Source organism: Betta splendens, chromosome 12 (assembly GCF_900634795.4).
Source record: "Betta splendens chromosome 12, fBetSpl5.4, whole genome shotgun sequence".
NCBI lineage: Eukaryota > Metazoa > Chordata > Actinopteri > Anabantiformes > Osphronemidae > Betta > Betta splendens.
Window position 1 is genome coordinate 3,367,501 of NC_040892.2, and position 14,929 is coordinate 3,382,429.

At 48.4% G+C, this 14,929-nt stretch overlaps 2 protein-coding genes and 1 long non-coding RNA gene across 3 annotated transcripts in view; 1 reads left to right on the top strand and 2 right to left on the bottom strand.

Annotated features, from left to right (window-relative positions):
* LOC114866572 (RIMS-binding protein 2-like) overlaps positions 1-9,316 on the bottom strand; it is a 33,568-nt gene extending 24,252 nt beyond the window's left edge. Inside the window, 2 exon segments of the mRNA XM_029168463.3 lie at positions 6,373-6,516; positions 9,185-9,316. Of these exon segments, the coding sequence (XP_029024296.1) occupies positions 6,373-6,516; positions 9,185-9,316 (276 nt within the window).
* On the top strand, positions 6,924-10,590 carry LOC114866575 (uncharacterized). Its single transcript, XR_003787726.3, has 3 exons — positions 6,924-8,378; positions 9,161-9,363; positions 9,985-10,590. It is a non-coding gene; the product is annotated as an uncharacterized LOC114866575 (long non-coding RNA).
* Positions 10,591-11,296: 706 nt separating this feature from the next.
* On the bottom strand, positions 11,297-14,832 carry noc4l (nucleolar complex associated 4 homolog). The gene is made up of 15 exons (XM_029168464.3): positions 14,615-14,832; positions 14,374-14,494; positions 14,181-14,287; positions 13,949-14,056; positions 13,641-13,790; positions 13,449-13,551; positions 13,332-13,366; positions 13,186-13,236; positions 12,983-13,094; positions 12,769-12,829; positions 12,514-12,624; positions 12,163-12,326; positions 11,960-12,042; positions 11,712-11,825; positions 11,297-11,581 (listed from the first exon to the last, which is right to left on the bottom strand). The coding sequence occupies exons 1-15, from the start codon at positions 14,765-14,767 to the stop codon at positions 11,465-11,467; spliced, it is 1,590 nt and encodes a 529-aa protein (XP_029024297.1). The 5' UTR covers positions 14,768-14,832; the 3' UTR covers positions 11,297-11,464.
* Positions 14,833-14,929: the final 97 nt, after the last annotated feature.

Consider the following 14,929-nt stretch of genomic DNA (forward strand, 5'->3'; position numbering starts at 1 on the left):
TTATACATTTTAATTCAACCTATTATAATAACTAACTGGTCTATTTATGCTATTTATGCTTTCAGGTTTATATTAGAAATGTTAGAAATAATTTCTCCTCTAACTCTGCGCAGCTGATGCAAATGACAAATGTTTCTACAGTGAGCGGGTCTCAGTGGCTCCGAGCTGTAGGTGACAGTTACAGGAGCACAGGTCCCATGGTGTCAGCTGTACCCGAACACACTGGTCCCTCTGACATCGTGTACCCTCCTCGTCTCCCCCTCCCGTCGTCTAACTGCCCTTGGCATTCAGTCCATTCAGGCCTCCATCCACAGGATCAATCCACCCCATCCTGACACAATATACCAGACACGAAACAGGAGGCTAAGTGTCGGCACGAGGCAGGCGCAATAAAGGGAGGTAATCAGGGCGTTATTTAGATGGACGTGCAGACAAACGCTTTATCGCAGGAGAACGGGGTCAAAGGAGGAGAAGGGAAGAGGCAAGAAGACGGGGAGCGAAATAATTACAGAACACAGCGGGAGGCAATTAGCGATGTGGAATTAAAAGGCTTTTATCAGCGCCATCCTTCGCTAAAGGGCTCACCTTCAGTACAGTAGCTTGGCAGTGTCACACTATGTCATATGTAGTGGAACCGAACCAAGCCGAGGTTTGTGTGAGGGCCGTGACTGCAAACAGCATCACATAACGAGGTCCAGCTCAATTAAGACCAGGTACGATGACGACGCTGACGATGGAGGGGGCGGAGAGGAAAGACGGAGCCAACGCAATGGGTGCAAGTGAATTGGTTAGAACGTAACTAGTGGGTGATTCAGTGCTCAAGTGTCCATCTGCGCCTATTTACACAGAGGAGAGGAGCAAGTACAGCACCTGCATGACGACATCAGCTGAATGCAACCAGACTCTATTTGCATTTAGACTTCATTCAGACATCTATTTACTACAGATACCCCCCCACACACACCACCGCCCCACCCTCCTCCCCTCTCCGCAGTGCTCGGCGCCTTTGCTTTAATATAACTTCTGTGTATCCTGAAAAGCTGCCAGGAAACATGAGGAGGAAATATCCCCTCATTGTTTATCTCTGTGCCGCTCCCGCCGGCTAAACGGCATCGACACTCGCGGCGCGCATGCTAGCAATCAATGGGCGCGTTCGCTCATATTCAGTCATGTTCATTGCATCGGGAGTAGCACACACACACACACACACACACACACACACGCACGCACACACACTCAGCGATGGCAGGGGTGAGGGGAGGGGAAGATACGGTTGCTATAGAAACGGCTCTCTTTCAGGTATGGAGTGCGGGGATGATAAAAAAAGTAACGCGTCACATTCACCATATCTGATGCTTGCGTGTCTAGCTACACCCCGCAGCCAAGTGCACATGAATCAGCAGTGAAGGAACACATGGAGGCTGATACGTTAGGAGCACATGGACCCAGAAGAGAGAGCGGTGGACACAGTTTGCTCGAACGCAGGTCATGAGTGAACCTGGAGCGGTGGGTATGTGCGACCGATGCTGCCACGCCCCTGCGAGGCCGTCACCGTGGCGATCGCTGCAGCGCCTGTGCGTCCTGAGGAACATTTTGATTTGTCAGGCAGCGTGTTTCGGCTGATTGAGTCATTGGCGATCTCCAGAGGTGAATAGGAAATCAGCCCCGAGACTGGAAGCAGGGGTTCCATTCACTTTCCTCCCTGTCTCTCATCCGCCGGGATGGAGCTGAACATGAACAACCGCCGGAAGAAAAGGCGAAATGCTGCAGAATGGGACTGTGCAGCAACTCTTCCTCTCGCCCTTCCCTTCTCTTACCCGCCCACACAGCAGCACAGAGCGGACACAGAAGTTTATATTTTAAGGCACACGCGCATTCGCACCGGTGCGTCGTGTAACTCACCCACAGCCCACAGAAATAACAGCGGCTGACAACTTTTTCACCACCGACATGATGCGAATGTCACACGCGCAAGTACAGAAGCAAGTCGAGGATTACAGGGTTTTTAGTCGTCAGTGGTGGTTTCAGCTCAGAGGTAGCGCTAATGAAGCAGCGATGGACTTTACACACTCGCTGTGCAAACGCACACGCAGACATCGTGACGCAAAGCGTGTACCTACGTAAAAGCCCAGCGGAAGGCGGGTGTCAGTGAGTTAATATTCATCACCGACACCTGGCAACCTGTCAGCAGGCTCAGGTTACCAACACACACACACACACACACACACACACACACACACACACACAACCACTCACCAGCAGAGCTTAACAGTTTGTCACATACTAACCTTCCCAAGCCAGAAGCATTGAGCCTCTTCTCTCTAACCACACACGCCCCGACACACACACACACACACACACACACACACACACACACACACACACACACACACACACACACCATCTCCAAACAGGTGGAATGCTTCAGTCAAGGCACACACAACCCAGATGACACGTCCTCCTCATGGAGTCCCAGATGAGGCCAAACGTTGGAACCCTCCCCTGTCTCCAGCTTCTGTGGGAGTCTGTTTGTCCTGCAGCAGCCGCACGGACAGGTTCTCCCCAGCCGCTCGGCTATGCTAACCCCCCGTACTATATATAGGATTCAGCGGAGCTAAATCAAACAGTGACGCGCCGGAACCGCTGATGCAGAGACGGAGACAAACAGCAGCGGTGCAGAGGGAGCAGAATGGTGATAAAGGATTAGGATTTACCGTGTGAGCTGGCTAGCACAGGAGCATCTCGGCTGATGTGTTGCTTACTCCTTCCTCCTCCTTGCTCTGATCTCCTCCCTTCTGCTCTCCTCTCTCTCTCTCTCTCTCTCTGGGTGGGGAATTGTCAAACGGCTGCAGCAGCAGCAGCATCAGTAGCAGCTCTAGGGCCTGCGTTGCTCTCTCTCTCTCTCTCTCTCTCTCTCTCTCTCTCTCTCTCTCACAAACACACACACACCTACTCAATCTTTCCCATTCTCCCTCACTCTCTCCCCACCCCCAAAGACCCTCCTCCTTAACACCATTCCTCCTTCATTTTCCCCTTTTCTCTTCTGTGCTTTCGCTCTCTCTCTCGCTCTCTCTCCCTCTCTCCCCCTCTGCTCAATCTTCCCCCTTCCTCTCTCCCACGCTGTACGCGTGTGCAGCGAGCTGCGGAAATCCACTCTGTTGAATTAATCAGCCAGTTCCACTGCTACAACCATCAGCTACATCAGTGGGCTACTGTTATAGGAGGAGCGGTGTCACCGCCAATAGGAAACAGACATCTCGGAGCCTGGGATACAAATAAGGCTGCTTTATTGGACGGTTGCCCTGTACAACCACAGTCTGGACCTTTCTTCCTGTCTGCCAAATTGAGTGAAATGACAGCAGCCTGCTGCCAGATAGACCCTCCCCTCTCTCCTTCGCTCTTCAATTCACGTCTTAAGCCCTGACACTAATTGTGTGTGGTCTTGACTGCTGCCACTTTAGCTTGTTTTTTTAACCAGCACACCACCGTTAATAAGCAGCATTTATAAGCATTTGGCTGAAGCAGCATTATAAAGTCAACGCTGCTTTTGCTCTGCCTCCATTTATTGTAACCCAGTTGGGTTGTATGGTCATGAGGCGGGAGTCTGTCCAGTCTGGGCGCCTCCAGGTTCCTCCCACCGTCCGAACGCATGCCGTCAGGTTAAGTGGAGACCCTGACTTGCCCATTTGTGTAAGTGTGAGTGGTTGTCTGTCAGCGTGCGGCCCAGTGATGGACGGCAGCCTGTCCAGACTGGGCCCCGCCTCTCGCCCAGTGACAGCTGGGAGAGGCTGCGGCACCACTGCTCCGATAATGGATGGTTGGAAAGCTTGGGTCATGATAAAAATATATATGATAAGTCATAATGCATCATCTACTCTTATACTGTTTGCTAAATTCTATGAAAGGCTTAAAAACGTCCCCATGTGACCAATTATTCCAGTTTGTTTGGAGCTCGAATGCTCACAGTTTCACAGCTTTTGGCCTTCGAGTACAACACAGAACACACTTGTTTTCACACTGCCTTCACTGCCTCTTGACAATGAGCAATTATGTCATATTGACATCAGATTATGTGCGAGGGCTCATGCATGTCCATGCGTGTGTCAGCATGAGCGTGACTGAGCGTGGGTGGACCACAGATCGCCTCCTAAAATGATTTAATCCAGTTAGACGGATTTCCAATTAATCCAGGAGGGCCCTACATTCACAGTTTTATATTTCAGCACATTTACTGTCTGATGCAACACAACTTGTTTACAGATGAGCTGCAAATTAATTTATATGATTTTTATATCAACAGGCATGTAGACAACTTTACGACTGCAGCAAATGGCAGCAGTTGACTTGGAAGCAGCGCCATGACAGTGACATTGATGAGGCCTAACGCATTTATTAACGTGACTGAAATGTGATTATATTGTGGCAAGGCCATGTCTGTGTGAGGTCTGCGTAGATTTTGCAGGTATGTCTCTGCAGAGGCCAGACCAACAGCTCTGCGTGGGTGTGGGCACTAAGGAGGTTAGAAGACAGAGGGGAGGGAATAAAAACAGCTGAGCTTGCTATAAAAAGCAAGAACAATACTTATTATAGTGTAAAAGTACCTGCAGGACCGTACACGCGCCGCACCAGCATCAGCAGTGTGTGTGGTTGCAGTGTGCGCTTTGCTTTGGTTTACTTAAAAACAGCAGCACCAGGGGCTTAATGTAATAGTACACAGAGACACTGAGCCATTAGAAGCAGCCCCGTCTGTATTAGATTAGGCAAAGACGCGGAGGCGCAGCCCTCACGCGTCCTTTCTAACACGGGAACATGGTGTGGCGCCGCTCCAGCTGATCCGCGTCACATCACACCGGACCGCTGACCCCGCTCGGTCTGCGCATCGCTGATTAGGAGCAGTTCAGAGGGGAGATTAGCGGGTCAGCTGGGCCGAGACGGCTTTTAGGGGCTATTGATTACACGCTACTCCTCTTCGCACTGGGACAGCCCGCGTCATCACGGGAGGTCAGGCCGCTGGCGGTGTACAACCGTCGCCATGGCGACCGGTGTCCGGCGGGACAGCTGTGGCCTTTTAGCGGCCGCCGCGCAGCACGCGGAAGGTCATTTCTTACCTAAGGTACCTTTCTCCGACTGTCCATCACAGATAGTTGCCAGGCAACCGACCCGGGTCTCCGTGTTTGTTTTTGTCCACCTCTCTCAATATGTTCTCTCACCGACCCTGTCAGCGTGAGACGGTGGACGGGAGGCGTTTGTCTGCCAGCCTAATTCACCATGCTTGCTCAAGTGAACAGGCAAATAAAGTAAAAATAGACCGGTTTGTGCCAGAGCGATGGCGCTGAATGCAGAAAGGTGATGAATTCACATGAGACAACTGCTGTGGGCGCATTTTTGTGGGACGGATCAATACAAAGTTGATCTGCATGATCACTTTTACTATAAGGAAACTTGCTGAGAAGCCACTGAATAATTTGACTTTAAAACGTCATGACGTCAGTCTGTGACCTAACACTTAACTGTTTTACAATGACTGCACAGATATATGAAAAAAGGAGCCGAACGTGAATGTGGCACTGTGGCTGGTGAATTCATCCACTTAATGGGAAATGAAGTGGCTAATCGGCCATCTGGCCACTATGTGCGTGTGGGTGTTTACCATTACTTTACCATTATTCTCTACCATTTAGCACAGCTTCTGTATTTATGCGCTAACCGTCGTTGTTTACAATCCTCGAGGTCTCGTGTGAGTCTGAATAAATGCAGCTGCTCCTCCGCGCGACGCGGCACGACAGAGCCTCCGAGTTGAACTGATCCGTGGCTCGCTTTGCCTTTGCATGAGTGACCATGATGCAGTCTGTGAGAGAGTAGCTGTCAGGAGTCACAGCAGAAGTGCCGCTGGGCACCCAGCTGGCCCACCTCCAACAGACTCCACTGTATGTATGCACGCGCTTACGTAACATTATTAAGTTAAGTTGCTGAGTGCAGCAGCATGTTAACATCGGTGACAGACAACAGCGCCGGGTCTGGGCCAGGGTTCTGGCTGTGAGGACGGACGAACCGCCTCCTGCCCCGGCCGCCGCGGACTCACTGGTGCCGCTGGTGCAGAGTGTGTCCCTCAGTGGGAAGCTGTGGGAAACCCGTTCAGCCTGAGCTTCCGCCACCCGGCCCCCGCTGCCAGCGAGCTGGTTGCCAAGGCGACGGCAGACACGCCCTGCCACGCGAGGCCGCCCGGCGGAGGCGCGTGCGTGTGCAATGTACAATGCAGTGCATGCAGACGTGCACGTCGAGGGGGGGCACGGGCCTCATCGTGGACCCTGCACATCCTGCGGCGCGACTCCACAAAGCCGCTTCATGTCAACACAAACTGGGAAAACTCACCAGTTTCCTGCACTGCTGTTTCTCCTGGCGAAGCGTGGCCACTTCCAGCTTCAAAGCCCGGTTCCTCTCCTCCAGCGGCCGAGAGCGGCTCGCGTTGTGGGCCGGGTGGTTTGAAGCTTGCTGGGAGGAAGCGTCGCGCTTCAGCTGAAAGACAAAACCAAATGAGGATAAACTGCGCGCGTGTGACGGGACGGCCGGAGGTTCCTCTGTTTATCTTCCCAACAGACATGAATGTGTGCAATCTGATGATATTTTTGAGTTCACAGCTGCCTTGTTTTAGAATAGAACTGTCAATCAAGGGGTTGCAAATAGCGGAGCTGTGTTGCTGTTTGGATGATGTAAGGATGAAAGTAGCAGCCTCAGATTAACCCCCTCCAGGGATCAGAGGATGCACTTTTCTTGTTTTTCACAGATTCCCAAAAAATCATCTAAAAGTGAAATTCATGAGAAAAGCACCCAGCGAGCATCATAGTTGTTCAAATAAACCCCCGTAGACCCACCCACAGACGGTTTGAACGGCAGCTTATTCTAATATATCAATTAGCATGTTACACAAGCCAGAGTTTTATCCTCCGCAGAAACACTAAAACCAAAGTTTCAAGCAAGATGTCTGTTTTCACAGGCCGCCGGAGCCAGTGCGGACCTGCCAAGCACACAGAACCAGGACCAGATCCACCTGCTAGTGCAGCGGCCCCGCCAAGCAGACGAGCCCACCAGTGAAGCGTGCTGGACCGTCCAAGAACAGGCAGAGAGACGGGCAAACCTGCCAGCGGGTAGTTCTAGTTTTCCCAACAGAACCTCAGTCGGGACCTGGACGAGCATGTGAGAACTGGACCTGAAAGGGCTGCTAATCAGGCTGCCTGAGACAAGGTAAGAACACCAGAACCAACGTGGAGGCTGCGACCCCGGCCGCTCCCTCGTGGGCCGGGGCCCCCTGGGGACGCGACCTCCTGGCGCCGAGCCGCTCCGACAGCAGCTGCGTCAGCGCCCGTCATCGTGACGCATTCCAGTGACAGTGTCTCCTGCTGAGCGACGGCCAGAAGGAGGGCGGCCGGGAGCGGAATGAGCACAGGCGCATGCGGGAGCTGCTGTTTTCCTGGGGAACGGTCTCCAAAAGACCCTCGCCGCCGTCGAGGACAGCCACGTTGACGCATACGTTGGGGGAATTTACTTCCTGGGAGTTTTTCTGACCCGCCCAGTGCTGAAATGTGACAGACTGGCTGTTCATTAGGCAGAACAGATACTGTGGGTAGTTATTGCTGCTATTAGACGTTACGGCATATAATTATGTAATAGGGGCTGTTTACTATGTTATGCCATGCAGAGGAGCCCTCCGCTCCACGTCAGCAGTAATGAATAGCTGCTGATTTGAAGCCACCACACGGACTGTGTTCCTCCAGTGGCTTCGTTCCATTCATTTCCCCATGAAATGAATGGATTAGGACAGCAGCGTGCAGCGGCCGCATTTAAAGCGAGGGCGGCGAGGGTCAAGTGGCGTGCGCTGGGCGGCCCGCGCCGCCAGGACCTCACCGTAACCTCGTTTGGACCGGGAGCGGATGAACAGGCTGCCACAGCGCCACCTGGCGACCGACTGGGGCCGAACCGCGGAGCGGCAGCGCGCAGATGTGCTCGCGTTCGCGGGGAGAGGCTGCGGCTGCAGCGGGCTGGAGGTCCGGCATCTCCGCGTTCACGCTCTCCCACGCAGACGTGTGCAGGCTCTGCTCACACCTCCTGACATATTTACACATCTGCGTCCGCCGCGGACGCATTCTGGTCGACAGCCGCTCCCTGTTCAGCACCGTGAGGGAGACGCAGGACGCAGGAGAGGATGGGACGTGCGTGAGCGAGAGGAGCGAGCGGAGCGGAGCGTACAGACTGTTCCCCTCTGTTACCTAGCAACCCTCGCAGCCTGATGCCATCCAGACTATTTCACTCACGCTGCGCATCGGCTCTGGGAGACGACACGAAGCCCAGTGAGACCAGGGTTCAGGAGCTGATGGAAACTGGTTTGACTTGTACAGTATAAATATGCAGATAGGACTCTTTTTAAACTGTCTGCTTCGGGTCTATATGGGAGGGTGTGGCACCCACTGACGCCTGGTTTCACATAAAATGTGTTATAGAACAGTAATATGAGCACAAGTATTTAATAAGCCATGGCCTCCAGAAAGTTGACAAAAGTGAACCTCCGCTCAACAACTGTAACAACTGCAGGGTTTCTGTGTGCACAGCTGGAATGAGATTAACGTCAATTAGCCAAAGGAAGAACAATAGCAATCAAGGACCGCAAACAGACACAATGATTTCATTACATCATCCGGGTTGTTTCTGCTGTGGGCCTCCTCTGCCTCCACATCAACAACAGAGGAGCCATTAAACAGTCAGAATATTTAACATGTCTCAGCTGTTTTTATAGGAAGGAGGAGGGTAAATGTCATGATCGCATGTTTTATCAGTTCCGTGTTGGGTTTGTTTTGTTTTCTTTACATACATTTGGATCAGTTTTGTCTTTGACTTATGATGACAGCGTTTTAGTCAGGTTTAGTTTTCCATTGATTTTGTCCATAGTAACTAATCATTGCATCCACCTGTTCGTCCCCTGCAGCTGTTTAAAGACACACCTCTGTTTCTGATTCTGTCTCGTATTTATGTCCTGTTAACAGGAACTTTTCCTTTCATTGTTTATGTTGGTTGTGTTGCATCAAGCTGTTAGTCTTCAGTGTTACTAGTATCACAAGCCAGCATCATCTGATGTGCCTCTGTTTGTTGTGCTGAATGCTAATCTTAGCAGCGTGACACAGACCCACGGTACCTTGGCGTGCAGTTGCTGCTGATGTATGTTCCTGGCGGCGATCATGGCCAGCTGTCTCTGGATCCACTGCAGCTCCATCTGAGACTGTCTCAGCAGCTCCTCCACATTAGCACCCGACGTGTGATCCCGCATTATCACCTAGAAGACCCACAGATTACAAACACAGCACAACACTCGCTGTAAGCCTCGCATCTCCTCTCTCACACGCGCACACACACACTCACACAGCGATATACACACACCACAGCAGTTCACTCCTTGTTTTGAGGACTTTTTCAGCCTCCTGCATCACTTCGTGCATAATTGCGACAGGCAGCGGGTGTGACCAATGTACTTTATACACTTACACATGTGTATCAGTGTTCAGTAAGAGAGAACACTCCCCTCAGTTACATAAGAGGATTACAGAAACACAGCAACACAATGACAGCGGAGTCTGAGAGAAACATCAGCTTTTATCAGTTGCTGCTAAATCCCCATTTATGTTGACCTGCTTGTACCTTTGTGCATCACACACACACACACACACACACACACACACACACACACACACACACACACACACACACACACACACACACACACACACACACACAGTGAAATGACCACAGTGAAATGACTGTAACTAGTGCATGGCATCAACACACAGTGCTCTCATTCAAACTAAACAGAGCAGGGTTTTCATTTTTAAATTAGTTTTTAATAGCAAAGTCCAAAGTGAGCTACTATGAATGAACCAACGTCAGTGACTGGACAAAACTATTATACGACTTGTGACATTTAGCCTTTTTTTCCCATAGCGCGTGGAAAAACTAACTGCAGGATTAAGCAGCTCCTTCTGCCCGTGTGTCCCTGAGCCTCAGCCAAACGCTCAAACAGCTTCTCCACGCTGACTCACCTTGGACAGCCTCTATTTCCTTGCCGGCGACTGTGGAGGATGAGAAGAGACACAACAACAACAACAACAACAGTGAGAGCAAAAACAGACAGAGCTCAGGGCTCCTGTAGATTTCTAGAGAAACGTCTCGTCCTGCCAGGATCTCTGTGAGCCCACAGTGCTCCCAGATTTATCTGTCGGACGGCAGCCTACGTCACTATCCAGGCCGGAATGTGGGGTTTCTCATTTGCCCTTAATTATTCCATCAATCAATTTATTCCATGGTAGCACTGCTTTATTTAAAGTAGGACACTACTGTCACAGCTTCACATCAGCTTGAATCATCTTTTGCTGTTGTTTAGGTCAGACAGAAACAAGAGTAATTATTAAAAAGGCCTGCCTAAAGTCTGCCCTTCGCTACATTAACACATGTAGTTACAGATAAAGTTCAGGCCTTTACCTATAGACACCAAACACAACATACGATGAACAGCTTTAAAGTTCCTGGTTCATATTTATTACCCTGAGAAGTGTTGTTCTTCACTTCCTCATCCTCTTCCTGATTCCCTCTGTTGTGCTGGCTTCTTGTCTACCATCTTTTTCGTGCAGATGATGAGACGATGATGCAGATGATGAAACTGGCGTCCGCTCTTTAAGCCACAGCGACAATAAAACTAAATGCATTTAGACTAAACGGCAGTAAGTCGCTGCAGCCTGTGTGGCTCCCTTGGCTCCTCATAGCGCGTCTGACGGGCTCAGTGCGGCGTTGGACAGCTTCTCCCTCCGATGACTTGCTCTTTTCCAACAGATCTCAGTCATGATTCAGATGTCTCTCTCGCTCTCAGTGTTTTTGTACCCAAGGCTGCCTGCTGCGTGGCCATATGGCACTAGAGGAGCACGTTTGAGCCGGAGATGGGGAAGCACATTTCAGCCTAACCTCCCACCTGTATTAAACCAATGGGAGACTACCTGGTACATTCAGGTACAACAGTTAAAGACTGTTTGAATGAATCAACATTAGCTCATACACACAACTACAGTACGACATCTCAGCTGATTACAAACCAAATGTTGAACTTTAGCATATTTTCACAACAGCAAATTCTCTCAGGCTGTGGATAGGAAGAGTTAGACCAGTACATGCACCAAAAAAAAAAAAAAGCACCAACTCCCTTTGTTTCTGATCGTGTTGGCAGCATTACAATTTGTACATAAGTTAAAATTAACTGGTACACTGGACTTTGATATGTTTTATTGATCCACAATTGTCACAACTGTTGCACAACGTACTCCAGAAGTATCTTGATATGTTTTATGAAGGGAGGTCTGTCCATAATTTGTCCACCTTAACAGATGAACTGGTCGCTCAAATAAAAAACACAAAATCATTCCAGTCTGTTCATTTATTCCAGACAGAAGTTCTGTCCCAATGCGTCACCCCCTCCCTGCAGTAACTGTACGGCAGTTTCAAACTCCAGAGGGATGTTCTTGGTCTGGATCTTCAGGTCCCTCTCCATCAGCTGTAGACAGAAACATAGGACGTTACTTATGCTCCTCTGGTGAGTGAAAGGAATGAATAAAAAGTCAATTTGCTTCTACACTCCATTTATCAACAGGATCTAACTGTCTGAGAAAGAAACTACGTTTTACCTCATATGTTGTTGTCTCTAGCACCTCACCGATGTCATCTTCTTGTACTGACAGGGGTCTCCTAATCAACATAGCAGCTTTGGCCACATCTGGATGGTAGTGCTTCTGTAATGTCTGCAGAAAAGCATAAGTAACAGTTTATTTCAACAGTTTATCTAAAAACTGACTCATAAAACCATTTAAGTATGTTTTGTTCATTTAGTGTCATGGATGTTTTTTTTGTGGACCCATGACTACCACATACACACCATGATCTCCCACAAGCTGCTGTCTAATGCATGACACTGAGCAGGATCCTCTTCATCCATGACATATGGGTCTTCCAAAGACTCTGTCATCATAAATAAGAACAAACACCTAAATATAAAGTATAAAATGTTTCCTTGCATTATAGCTGCTAAAACATCAAAGCAAAACTCCTGTTGTACTACTGGTGTGAAGTGACACTCACCGTCCTCTGTGCTGGGCTTGTGAATGAGGACTCTGCAGGACGGGTGGCGACGGATCAGGTTGTAGATGAAGGGCAGCACAATGAGGAGCGCAGTAGGTGGTGCGGTGAGAGCCAAGCGAGCCAGGCGTTTGGCAAATGCAGCCACCAGGTACACTGGTAAGTGGCTGAGGGGAAAACACACACAGAACCATACTGATTACTAACACTATTCCTACTGCACGCTACAGGTCAACAACAACTAGATTTAACTACTGCTGTGTTCCTGTGCAGAAGAACAACAATTCAATTCAATTAGATTAGATTTTATCTATATATAGCACCAAATCCCAACAAGGTCAACAACGGTTGTACCTGGAGCTGAGGAAGATGTCAGCTAGGTGGAAAAAGCGTGCCCTGTACTTCACATGGAAAATGGAGGGCTCGAGAAGATTATACAACTTCTTGTAGAAATCAGGGTAATCTCTGCAAAACACAAATTTCTTTTTGTCTTTTACAGATTTAGCATTTTGTGCAAAATATATTGAATAAAATATTTGATAAATATTTTAATGTGCGAGCTGTGTGACTAGTACATGTGGCCAAATCTATTTGTCATGTTTTACTCACAGGTTGTGTTGATGTATGAGGATGAAAAGGCCATTGAGGGCCAGCAGGCTAACTGCCCCACCTGTTTAACAAGAACATAACAAAACGCTTTTATCTCTACCATCATCATAACAATGGTATAAATATGGCAACGATTAATAACAGAAATATATAGAGATTTTAAAATGTCACAACTGTTATTTTTAATTTATCATATGAAACTGTTACAAATTACCAATTTCATAAGCAGCAGTCAGGAAGTCGATCATAAGTGTGGGTTGACTCATGTGAGGCAAAATGGAGTCATGGAGGACCACCAGGACACTTTTGTACATTTTGCTTGGCAGCTACATCAAAGGTAGAGAAAGACGTCAGGCAATGAACATGGCACAATTTCACGTTTCAAGAATATTTGAGCAATTGTAATTTTTAGAATACCTTATACTTGAGAAAACCAAGCCACATCCTCTCAAAAGCACGCTTGTGTTCCTTTGATAAAACAGGGCAGTAAGAAAATCATACTGAGCAAACGATTGCTGTTAAAAACAGAAATGTAAAGCTCTGGTTAAAGACACTACACTCACATGCAGTTTAGCAGCTTTCCAGTCCTCATGTTTGGCTGAAAAACAAAACAATTCTTTAAAATGTCTGTCCATAAAGGCATCATCATAGGAAAACTACTTACAAAAACCAGGTCTTACCTGCTTGTTTAACCATAAAGTTGCTGAGGTCAGACTCCTTACTTGGCATGCTGATATTGGACATAAGACTGAACACGTTGTTCTGATACAAAGACATCTCTGCCTGATATGAAAAATAAAAACAAACCTTTTTTTAGCCCCAAAAATAATTTGTTAAGTTAAATGTTAAGCAAAGTGCTACACATCTCCTACCCCTTTGTTTTTTTCCATGACAGTGGCCACACTCGCACGAACAGAACTCATGACATAATAGCGGACATCCTCCAGCTCAAGGAACTCTTGGAACCTCGAGATCAGCAGGGAGTTGTCTGTAGTTTTGCACAACAGCCTGTCCACCACTGTCTGACAATCCAATTAAATATAGATAACAAATACATGTAGTCTGTGATTATTTATCCAAACAACAGAATTAATCTGCCATTTCTTGTCTTGGCAAGTAACATGAAGTAAAATACATTTATAGAAATCACACAAAAAGAGATGTTCTTTTCTTAATGAACCTGTATGAGTTCTCTTGGGAAGCTGTAATGTTCACTCCAGTCCAAGTCCTCAAGCGGATGCTGTCCTACTGCTGCTGCAAACTTCATCAGGCTGCATAAAGCACTCTCCTGGGTTTGGAGAGATACACTTGAATTTAATATCTATTCAAAGATTGATTAACTATCTCATCTTAATAGTGAAAATGAATCGTCTACTTTAATACTGTCAACAGAACCAGCAGCACACTCTCACCCTGACGCCGTAAGCTTCGCTGCTGAGGTGCTCCAGGAGCATCTCCACGCAGCTGTGGTACCGGTGTCTCATGAAGATGCTGTACTTTTCCTCAGCGCTGTATCCTCCTGTATCCCCCACAATGGACCCGATAACAACGCTGTGGGTTACAGTCTCGGTTAGTTACGGTGAATTACTAGCAGCCTGCACTGACCCTTCAACGCCTCCTCCTCTTCGGGCAGCTTCCCCCTGAACAGCTCCGTTCTCTCCACCAAGGTGCAGAACAACTTGCTGGAGGCATCGATAGCATTGACAACATCCTTCTCTTGTTCCGACTGTAAACACACGATGATGTGTTAATGTTTACGCAAGTATATGCTTTAAGGTGTAGGCGACCAGGCTGTTGGCTAACCAGCATGGTTTCTATCCAAATGACTGTGGCTGGGTATATTTACCTGAAGGCCCTCGAGGACGTCAAAAACGTCGTTGGCGTGTTTTCTGCTTTGAAGTATAAGCTCGACTCTGTCGTTTAGGTCAATTTTAGCTGTTTTTATACGTTGTTTTGCAGCTTTTGCCGAACTCACGTTGCGTCTTTTGGCCGGCGCCATGATTACTGAACGATGCTGCGTTCAGGGTTCAGCTCAAGAATACGAACAAGCAGGGAACCAGCCTCGTTGACCCCCCTAAACACGCTACAAGTTAGACCTCTTAGTTTGAATACACGCATTAAAGTGCATATATCTGTACAGTACGTGTGTGTGTTGTCTTTA

Coding starts and splice junctions, on each gene's coding strand:
- noc4l (XM_029168464.3), bottom strand. CDS start 14,767: ATGGCGCCGGCCAAAAGACGCAACGTGAGTTCGGCAAAAGCTGCAAAA. Junction 13,552..13,640: donor TCATGGAAAAAAACAAAGGG/GTAGGAGATGTG, acceptor TTTTCATATCAG/GCAGAGATGTCTTTGTATCA. Junction 13,237..13,331: donor GGAAAGCTGCTAAACTGCAT/GTGAGTGTAGTG, acceptor GTTTTATCAAAG/GAACACAAGCGTGCTTTTGA.